This window comes from Bos grunniens, chromosome 5 (assembly GCF_055505025.1).
Source record: "Bos grunniens cultivar Pamir isolate PY7600 chromosome 5, Bosgru_T2T1.0, whole genome shotgun sequence".
Lineage (NCBI taxonomy): Eukaryota > Metazoa > Chordata > Mammalia > Artiodactyla > Bovidae > Bos > Bos grunniens.
The window spans coordinates 60,259,973-60,271,306 of NC_141169.1; the positions used below are offsets into that span (position 1 = coordinate 60,259,973).

The 11,334-nt window shown below is 36.4% G+C and overlaps 1 protein-coding gene across 1 annotated transcript; it reads right to left on the minus strand.

Moving 5' to 3' along the window:
- Positions 1 to 8,625: 8,625 nt before the first annotated feature.
- Positions 8,626 to 9,567, minus strand: LOC147372208 (olfactory receptor 6C74). Its single transcript, XM_086403632.1, has one exon. It carries the CDS (start codon positions 9,562 to 9,564, stop codon positions 8,626 to 8,628), a length of 939 nt encoding a protein of 312 aa, XP_086259758.1. The 5' UTR covers positions 9,565 to 9,567.
- Positions 9,568 to 11,334: the final 1,767 nt, after the last annotated feature.

An 11,334-nucleotide genomic window follows, 5' to 3' on the forward strand; every position in this document is an offset into this window, starting at 1 on the left:
TCTATCTAAAATACAGACTGAAAACATGAACAATTTTGAGAGTAACATAGTCTAAAAAAGATGATTAACTGGTAAATTTTAATACATAATGAATCACATAATAGGGTGACACAAATATTAAGAGACGCATATGTCCCTATTGTAAGGATATTAAGTGTCTGGATAATGTGCAATTAAAGAAATATTGTCTATTTACAACTACTCCCCTCACTGGCATATAATGAGACAGATTATTCAGGTTTGCACAGCCAGTAAAAGTGCATGAAGATTAATTGAAAGTGTGTTCTCTCTAAAGCTGTCCCCTTAGTAGTAAAACATTTTTATGAATAATTAGAAGCTAGAATACAGTGTATTTGCTCAAATTCATGTATCAAAACCATACATATTAATATATACAAATTTATGAATGAAAAGAGATGACATTTTCTTGGACATTATTTGAACATCCAGAAAATTGTGCAGCAATCTGCTATAATTTTTTTTTCTCATTTACACCATTTATCACAATGGCAATGATTGTAGAATGCATATATCTAAATAATCTTACAAGAATTTTATCATGTTACATCATTCCTTTGTCCAGCTTCACCAATCATATCACAGCAATGATTCCCCAACAGACTATAAAAAATTTACATTACAAACCTTTAGAAAGAAGGTCTATGAACACAGTTAGGGTTAGCTGTGTTAGATATTGTGAATATCAGCTAAATTACACACACACACACACACACGAAAGAATTTCAAGACTAAATTTTTGTTATGTTGCATTACACTTCTTTCACTGTTTTTCCCTAAATCAAAATTTAAAAGGTTAACAAAAATAAGGTAAAATAGAACTAATGTGTATATACATATACACACATATATGTACACAAAAGAAAATATTATGTTTACATTTTAAAACATACCAAGTCTTTTCATATGTTGAATCCTAAATCATTCTGCCAAAAACATTTAAAAATCCAACATCTTCTTTACAGAAGACATATATGCATATTGATTCATGTGACATATCTTTGCTTCAATATTTAGTTTTTGTCATCATGCGGAACAGGGTACTGATATTTCATTCCTCTCCAAATGCATTTCACTCCACTTCATAATCTTTGATTATAGTTTTTTACATATATTGCAAAGTTTGAAACAATTTGATTAGATCTTTTAACACAGTTTTTAGGCTACTACTTTAAAGTCCCCATTATATACTGAATACTTTTCTATGTACTACCCAGAGTGCCATACAAATTAATAAACTCTTGACCACATGTAGTGTTTATGCCTTCTGTGCCCCGAAGGAAAATATCTAAAGATGATGGAGAATTCTAAGGAGGATGAGATTCATGAACACTATTTCCCAATGGGCAACTAATTTGCATGTTATAAAGTGTTCTCTCTAGGCACTAAATAATTTAATATATATATAGATATAACTGCTTTTAATGTATCTTCAAAGAATTAAGTATAATCTGTCTAATATATTATTGCCCTTCTACACATTCCTGTTTTGAAATCCCAGATACAAAGATAAAGATTTGAAAGGAGAAAGAAAAAAGATTATTTTATTTTAATTAGTAAAAATAGTAAGAACATTAGATGGAGAACATAGCTTGTTATAGAAAACATTGTATCTTAGGCTAAATGCATAATTATTAACAATTCAGGCATGCCCAAAGAAAAGTTGTTCTTTTTTGTTTTTCAAATAGTGTCTGTGGTATTGTCTAGTAGAACACAAATTAATAGTTCACAATAACTGAGAATTCTCCATTTCTTCACTATAAATAGAATATTCATCTATGTGTACATGTAGCTAGCCTTTCTTGCAACTTGTTGTGGTCATTTGACTAAATTCTATTCAAAAGATGTAAATGGAGGTACTTTGTGCAACTTTCAGGCATATCCTTTGATAGAAGGGCTTTGTTCTCCTCTTTTTCTCCCCCCTCCCCCACTGTTCTAACGCAGTGGGATGGAAGTATTCTGAGCCATGAGTATTCGAAATCTCAGTAGGAATGGTGAATCAACAAGACAGAACATACCCAGGTTCCAGAGCGGATCATAGCCTACGTCAGCATAGAAACACTGACTTAATGAAGAGTTTTTAGCATATCAGCCTGAATATTTAAATAAGATAAAAATAAACAATTTTTAAACCACTATGATATTTATCTTTCTCATACTCTACCAAATCTAAGATATTATACAAACCTAAGAACGGTATGAAGTTTTATTCCAGTTAAGAGGCAAACAGGTTAGCCCATCACCACTTCACAAATATTGACAAAAGAACACAGCCTACTGCCACAGAGGTGGAAATTTTATTATTCACTACACAGGTGAAAGCATGAGCTTCATGTTCTCATGTTTCCCATTTTCCTCTAAATTCCATGAGAACCCCTAGTGGATGTTGTTTACAATATGTTCCTCTATCAACAACAACCTTAGAGGAACCCCAAGTTTAGTTAATTCTCAACTTTTCAAAGGGAAAATCTGCCTAAACTTATCCAATTAGAAGACAATGTCTTTAATTTTCTGAAGGAAATGAAAAACCTGCCAAAGATGTAAAACATTCTTGAGAATGCAGTCCAGGATAAGACTGACCACAAGAGGTACAGACATATATACAAATAAAGCCACCCCTCATTTCTAAAGCATTTTGACTTCTGTTGAAATTTCTCCTAAGTACATCCATTCTGGTGAGCTCTCTAATTAAACTGGAGGACTTTTCTCTCACTCCTAAGGTGCAAGTCACAAATATTTCAGAAGAGTCAGCCCAATGCTCAGTCTTCACACAAGAAATACAAACCCAAGTGCGCATGAGGTTTCTTAGAAAGAAAGTGTTTACAATTTTGCTGCAAGAAGCACCCAGATTAAAATCTTATTATACCAGCATAGCCTTTCACTTGGCTGGTAAGCCTCAGGGTTCCCATCCTGAAACTTGGTTTTGGATGGAATGTTTTAATTCAATCTGTCCTATTTACTTTAATCCAATTTAATCCTAAATCAATCCAATCTGTCCTATTTGTTCATGCCATCAGACATGTGGTATTTTTCACCCTTACTCACTGGCTGAGAGTAGGGGTGGGAAAAGCATCAAGAAGTATTCACCTTAGGATGGTGGGGGGGTGCTGCTAGTGACCTCCCCTATTGTGTCTATTATCTTGATAACCTTTCTGAGTGAGGATTTCAGAACCAACTGTCATGTAAACTTGTTTGCAACTGTTCAAGAGATCTGCCAGTGGAGTGTTTTTCTTCTGGAGAGAGGCTCCAGGGATAGTTCTTACTGAAGAAAGATCATAAATGTTTGTCTCAACTCATGCTTGCCAAGGTCTAAGGTCAAGTAATGCCAAGAGACATTACTTTCCCAACAAAGGTCTGTCTAGTCAAGGCTACGATTTTTCCACTAGTCATGTATGGATGTGAGAGTTGGACTGTGAAGAAAGCTGAGTGCTGAAGAATTGATGCTTTTGAACTGCGGTGTTGGAGAAGACTCTTGAGAGTCAAGGCCTGGCGTGCTGCAGTTCATGGGGTCACAAAGAGTCGGACATGACTGAGCGACTGAACTGAACTGAACTGAAGGTATTTTCTCACTAAATGCTAGGTTATTCTGTCCCTGCACTTCCAGAAAAATTGGTGCTCCTTTTCAGTTAGTATAATTTCATCAGTGTTTCCAACATCACCTACTCACACTCAGACTTTTTTTCAGAAGAGTCAAGTGACTGAATGACAAGCCCCTTTTAATGAAACTTAACCAGAATTGGAAAAGGTCAGTTTTCATTCCAATCCCAAAGAAAGGCAATGCAAAGAATGCTCAAACTAACACAGAATTGCACTGATCTCATATATTAGTAAATTAATGCTCAAAATTCTCCAAGCCAGACTTCAGCAATACGTGAACTGTGAATTTTCAGATGTTCAAGCTGGATTTAGAAAAGGCAGAAGAACTAGAGATCAAATTACAAACATCCACTGGATCATGGAAAAAGAGAGTTCCAGAAAAGCATCTACTTCTGCTTTATTGACTATGCCAAAGCTTTTGATTGTGTGGATCACAACAAACTGTTGAAAATTCTGAAAGAGGTGGGAATAACAGACCACCTGACCTGCCTCTTAGAAATCTGATGGAGGTCAGGAAGCAACAGGCAGAACTGAACATGCAACAACAGACTGGTTCCAAATAGGAAAGGAGCACATCAAGGCTGTATATTGTCACCCTGCTTATTCAACTTATATGCAGAGTACATCACGAGAAACACTGGGCTGGATGAAGCACAAGCTGGAATCAAGACTGGGGACAAATATCAATAACTTCAGATATGCAGATGACACGACCCTTATGGCAGAAAGTGAAGAACTAAAGAGCCTCTTGATGAAAGTGAAATAGAAGAGTGAAAAAACTGGCTTAAAACTCAACATTCAGAAAACTAAGATCACGGCACCTGGTCCCATCAATTCATGGCAAATAGATGGGGAAACAGTGGAAACAGTGACAGACTTTATTTTTTGGGACTCCACAATCACTGCAGATGGTGACTGCAGTCATGAAATTAAAAGACACTTGCTCCTTGGAAAAGTTATGACCAACACAGACAACATATTAAAAAACAGAGACATTACTTTGCCAACAAAGTCTGTCCAGTCAAAGTTATGGTTTTTCCAGTAGTCATGTATGAATGTGAGAGTTGGACTATAAAGAAGGCTGAACACGGAAGAATTGATGCTTTTGAACTGTAGTGTTGGAGAAAGCTCTTGAGAGCCCCTTGGACTGCAAGGAGATCCAACCAGTTCATTGTAAAGGAAATCAGTCCTGAATATTCATTGGAAGGACTGATGCCGAAACTGAAACTCCAATACTTTGGCCTTTTGATTTGAAGAACTGACTCATTTGAAAAGACCCTGGTGCTGGGAAAGACTGAAGGCAGGAGAAGAAGGGGACAACAAAGGAAAAGATGGTTGGATGGCATTACTGACTAAATGCACATGAGTTTGAGTAAACTCTGGGAGTTGGTGATGGACAGGGAGGTCTGGCGTTCTGTAGTCCATGGGGTTGCAAACAGTCAGACATGACTGAGCCACTGAACTGAACTAAACCAGAATTAAGTGCAAATCCATAAGGTCCTCCCCTGTGAAGATGTTGCCACCTGGAAGTCGTGCCAATCAGACTGACTAGGGGATGCAGTTAGGGGAAAGTAAAACAGCATTCCCAAGAATAATAATCTAGATGGAATCTTGGGTTTTCCAAGTAGATGTGTGTATCTCTTTATCCCCAATACCCTTATTCTGATCACTACCAAGAAGAAATGAAAGGAGATAACTCCTTTCTGGGAACAGTTGGATTCAGTGACTACATCCTTTAACTAGGTCCCAGGGATCAGGAAGAGATGAGGGAGATGAAATCTGACTTTTGCTCATCAGTTTGCCCAATAAATGTGGTCAAATTTCAGTTTCTCTGAAGAGCTGAACACTTGACAGAGATTAGTATATAGAACCAAAATAGTGTAGATGCAACCAACTGATCCCTAACTTGAAATATTGGCAAAATATGTGGAAATGCTGAATAGACATTTTTCAAAAAAGGCATACAGATGGACAACTAACACATGAAAAGATAACTCAAAATTGTGATCGTTGGAGAAATGCAAACTAATACTGCAATGAGATATCAATTCACACATTTTAGAGTGACTATTATAAAAAAGACAAAAAATAACAAGTGATGTGGAGAAAGAACAATTGTGAATTATTGGTGGGAATGTAAATGATGTAGCCACTACGGGAAATACTATAAAGTTCACAAAGAAATTAAAAATGGAACTACTATATGATCTAGAAATTCCACTTCTTGGCATTTATCTGAAGAAAATTAACTTTTATTCAAAAAGATATAAGGGCCCCCATGTAAACTACAGCATAATTTGCCACCACTAAGGTATGACCCTCATGGATGAATGGATATTCAAAACTTAACGAAGAGATGGTCATTTCTCCATTGTACCTTCTTCCTTCCTTTGTGCATGCATGTCTGCAGTCTTAGTCACTTCAGTGACACCCAACTCTTTGTGACTCCACAGACTGTAGTCCACCAGGCTCCTCTGTCCATGGAATTTTCCAGGCAAGAATACTGGAGTGGGTTGTCATGCCCTCCTCCAGGGGAACTTCCCAAACCCAGGATAGAACCATCATCTCTTATGTCTCCTGCATTGGCAAGCAAGTCTTTTACCACCAGTGTTATCTGAGAAGCCCTCTTCCTTCCTTTGTTGTCAACTAACTGCCCATAGATGGGTTAGTGTATTTCTGGGCTCTTTATTCTGTTCCATTGATCTACGTGTCTGTTTTTGTGTCCATAGCACATTGTTTTCATCACTGTGGCTTCGAAGTATTGTCTGAAATATGGAACAGTTATACTTCCAGCTTTGATCTTTTTCTCAGGATCATTTTGCAATTATGGGTCTATTTGGGGTCTATATAAATGTTAAGATTAGTTGTCCTAGTTCTGTGAAAAATATGGATATTTTGATTCTGTCTTTCAATTGCTCAGTCATGTTCAACTCTTCATGACCCCATGGATTGCAGCATGCCAGGTTTCTGTCCTTCATTATCTCCCGGAGTTTGCTCAAACTCATGTCCATTGAGTTGATGATGCCATCCAACCAACTTATCCTCTGCTGCCCCTTTCTCCCTGTGCCCTCAGTCTTTCCCAGCATCAGGGTCTTTTCCAATGCTTGGCATCAAGTAGCCAAAGTATTGGAACTTAACTTCAGCATCAGTCCTTCCAAAGAATATTCAGGGTTGATTTCCTTTAAGATTGACTGGTTTGAGCTTGCTGTCTAAGGGTCTCTCAAGAGTCTTCTCCACTACACAGTTTGAAAACATCAGTTCTTTAGTGCTCAGCATTCTTTATGGTCCAACTCTCACATCCGTACATGCTACTGGAAAAACCATAGCTTTGATTAGATGGACCTTTGTCAGCAAAGTGATGTCTCTGCTTTTTAATACACTGTCTGGGTTTTCATAGCTTTTCTCCCAAGGAATAAGCGTCTTTTAATTTGATGGCTGCAGTCACCATCCTCAATGATTTTGGAGTGCAAGAAAATAAAGTCTCTCACTGTTTCCATTGTTTTCCCCATCTATTTGCCATGAAGTGATAGGATCCAATGACATGATATTAGTGTTTTGACTGTTGAGCTTTAAGCCAGCTTTTCACTCTCTTCTTTCACCTTCATCAAGAGGCTCTTTAGTTCTTCTTCACTTTCTGCCATAAGGGTGATGTTATCTGCATATCTAAGGTTATTGATATTTCTTCTGGCAATCTTGATTCCAGCTTGTGATTGATTCAGCCCATCATTCGCATGATGAACTCTGCATAATAGTTAAATAAGTAGGGTGACAATATACAGCCTTGATGTACTCCTTTCCCGATTTTGAAACAGTTGGTTGCTCCATGCCTAGTTCTAACTATTGCTTCTTGACCTGAGTACAGGTTTTTCAGGAGGCAGGTTAGGTGGTCTGCTATTCCCATCTCTTTTCAGAATTTTCCACAGTTTGTTGTGATCCACACAGTCAAAGGCTTTAGCATATTTGATGAAGCAGATGTCTTTCTGAAATTCCATTGCTTTTTCTATGATCCAATGGCTGTTGGCAATTTGATCCCTGGTTCCTCTGCCTTTTCTAAATCCAGCCTGTACATATGGAACTTCTCAGTTCACCTACTATTGAAACCTAGCTTGAAGGGTTTTGAGCATTACATGCTAGGATGTGAAATGAGTGCAATTGTGTAGTAGTTTAAACACTCTTTGGCATTGCCTTTGTTTGGGACTGGAATGAAAACTGATCTTTTTTAATAGGGAATCACTGAATCTGGGTACTATGGTCACTTTCACAATATTAATTATTCTAATCCAGCGAGTTACTTAAGCTTTAAATAGGCTACAGATTGTTATTCGTAAGTGAGCATGATAATACATGTCTTATGCTGTTTTCAAGATGCAGGCTAGTACATTTCACAAACCTGGCCATTGTAAATAATTAGTTAATATTAGCAATAATTTATCTGGTTATTGCAAGGCATAATGCCATAACATCTCTAGATTTCCTTCAATCTGTTTCTAAACATATACCAGTAGTCCAAGCCTGGTTGAAAATTTGAAACTATCAATGTGTGTAGTTTAAGAAATGCATTAAATTGGTTTGTTCCAAATTTCTATTCAGAATTCAAACTTGGAATCCACTACAGAAAAGCTGATTAGGTGATCAAATCTAGGTGGGGTACTAAACTCTGCATAGAACATACACCAAACTGAATCTCTAAATTTCTGAATGGTGGAAAGGAACATGGAAAATTGAAGTCTCACTTTATCTTCCTCTGAGGGAATTTTTAAAGGAAATCAACAGAGTCACCAAATCAAAAGGCAAATGAATATGATCATATTAAGAAATGTATATGTGATCTGAGCACGAGGAGAAAATAGAAGTGAAAGTTAGACTGGGATTTTTAGGCAAGTCACAATGAACATTGTAAGTCACAGAAGATAGTAATATTATGTAAAACACAAATAGAAGAGATGTACAACACACTTCACACTTGTTGATTTATTTTACTTATAAACTCAAGAATGTCACTAATGTTGTTCACTTCATTAAGAAAGCCTCAATATTTTTGATCATGAGCTTAAAAGCATATTTCACTTGTCTGTTTCTCAGTGTATAAATAAAAGGATTCAACATGGGGGCAACAGAAGTACTGAGCAGAGCTATCCCTTTATTTAAAGACACTCTTTGCTTGGCAGAGGGTTTCACATACATGAAGATGCAACTTCCATAAGAAATGGACACAACCACCATGTGAGAAGAACATGTAGAAAAGGCTTTCCTCCTCTTTTGAGAAGAAGGTATCTTCAGAATAGTCCTAATGATGTTTGTGTAGGAGAAAATCACTAACACCAGAGTAACCAGGAGAGTTAAAATGGCTGAGAGAAGCATCATTATTTCTACTTTTTCTGTGTCTGTGCAAGAGAGTTGTAATATAGGAGATACATCACAGACGAAATGATCTACAGTGTTGGCTGCACAGAAATCAAGCTGGAGACCCACAAGGAGTGGTGGAAAAATTATTATGAAACCAGCCAACCATGACGCAAAGACCAGTAAGTTGCACACTCTGTCACTCATGATGGTCATGTAATGCAGGGGTTTGCAGATGGCCACGTAGCGGTCATAGGACATGGCAGCCAGAAGAAAAAATTCGGTTGCACCCAAGAGAATAGTAAAAAACAGCTGTGCTGCACAATTGTTGTAAGAAATGGTCTTATCACCTGTTGCCATACTGACAAGAAATTTGGGGATGCAGACAGTTGTGAATAAGATTTCTAAAAATGAGAAATTTCGAAGAAAGAAATACATAGGTGTCTTGAGGTGTGAATCTAGCAGGGTAAGGATGATGATGATTAGATTTCCAGTGACGCTCAATAAGTAAGTGAAAAAAAGGAGAAGAAAAATAGCCACCTGTAATTGTGGGTCATTGCTTAGTCCAAGAAGAATAAAGGTTGTCACTGTTGTGTGGTTTCTCATCGCTGACTTCTATTTAAAAAAAGTAAGAAAGAAGAATCAAAAAGGAATAACAGCCTATAAAAATGTACTCATATAATCTTTATTCAAAATTTCACTGAGTGCAATTCATGAGGTTTTTTTGTTTGTTTCCTCAAGTGTCATAAATTCATGTGTTCCCAAAGGAAAACATAGTACATTGATAATCATATAAAAATAGAAAAGAAAAAAATTGTATCTTAAATTGTATATTCTGTATTTTCAAAGTTTCCAATCTATTTAGTATACATTGCATTATTTACATAACTTTCTTCTTCTTTCTTTATTAAAAGAATCATTTATGTTTATACAAATGAAAATACAAAGTGATGGAACTATCTTCTTGGGTCACAGATTCTAAAGCTACACAGAGCCTCCAAAGATCTTCAGAAAGCCATTTACTTAAGAAAGGTTAAATGTCATTATCTTCAATTTACAGGAAGATGATTAATTCTACTCTGCCAAACATCTCTTTTTGTGTTTATTACAGTTTAAGGTAAACTTTATACTTCTGGAAGTCAGATTTCACCTGAGGTGAAATTTTCACCTTTAAAAATTAACATAACTTGACCTAAATATCCCTAGCCTATATAAAGTGGGAATTACTTTTACCAAACTTCTGTACACTTCAATATTTAAATCCTCATGGCAACTTTTAGTTCTGCTTTTTCCACTCTACCTGAAGATTAGAATTTACTTTCATCTTACTCACTCTGGCTGTGCTCTTTTTTCTGATATTCACTCAAGCAGATACAAAGTATATCATCCTGAATGGAGTGTGTTATATAGCACACCTTACTAAATATCTGCAGTAATGAACAAGGTTCTCGAATAAGGTATTTAAAACAATAAAAGATTATCTAGACATGCCTGGTGCATCACTGCTCCATGTGTCTCCCCCTCTTGCCATGGGAGCCACTTCTTATTTATTCACCTCTAACCTCATTTCTTTCTGGTTCAATACATGACAATTTGAAATTCTGTTCTCCATCTTGTTTTCTTATTTTTTTAATCTTCTTCAAAATCATCCTTACATCTTACATTCATCACCACTAAAGTGTATCATCAATTCTTTCTAGAGAATGAAAATATTTTCCTTAAGCATAATATTATGTCATCTCTGAAACTATTTTATCCCTATTATATTTCTATATTCCAATTGTAGACTTAATATGCAAACATCTCAAATGATTATAAATGAATACAATGCAACTAAAATTTTTGTCTTTCTTCTTTTACCTCCTTTGTTTTCTATCCTCTTCAATGGATCCTTTTTTCTAAATGTGTTTATATTGTAAGTAAAATTTATACTCAGTGAGATTTTAGAAATATAAAGTTAGTCTATTTTAAAGGTGAAATGTATAGGCAAATATCAATAAATTGTGATGAGCTATATAAACTGCCAGGGTATTTTGTCAGAGGTAGATTCATAAATGGTTGCTCTATTTTGTAGGGGCTTCCCTGGTGGCTCAAATGGTATAGAATCTTCCTGCAATGCAGGAGACCCAGCTTCCATGTCTGGGTCAGGAAGATCTTCTAGAGAAGGAAATGGCAACCCACTCCAGTATCCTTCCTAGGGAATCCCATGTACAGAGGAGCCTGGCAGGCTGCAGTCCATGGAGTCACAAAGAGTCGACACAGCTAAGCAACTAGGCACACACACTAGCCTAACCTTAAATTACAACATTCTAAACAAGTATTCTAAACTCCATTACAACATTATTTTCTTCCTAATTCCTCAAATAAATTCTTGCT

Bases quoted from the DNA above. Each gene is read 5' to 3' on its own strand.
- LOC147372208 (XM_086403632.1), bottom strand. From the start codon at position 9,564: ATGAGAAACCACACAACAGTGACAACCTTTATTCTTCTTGGACTAAGC.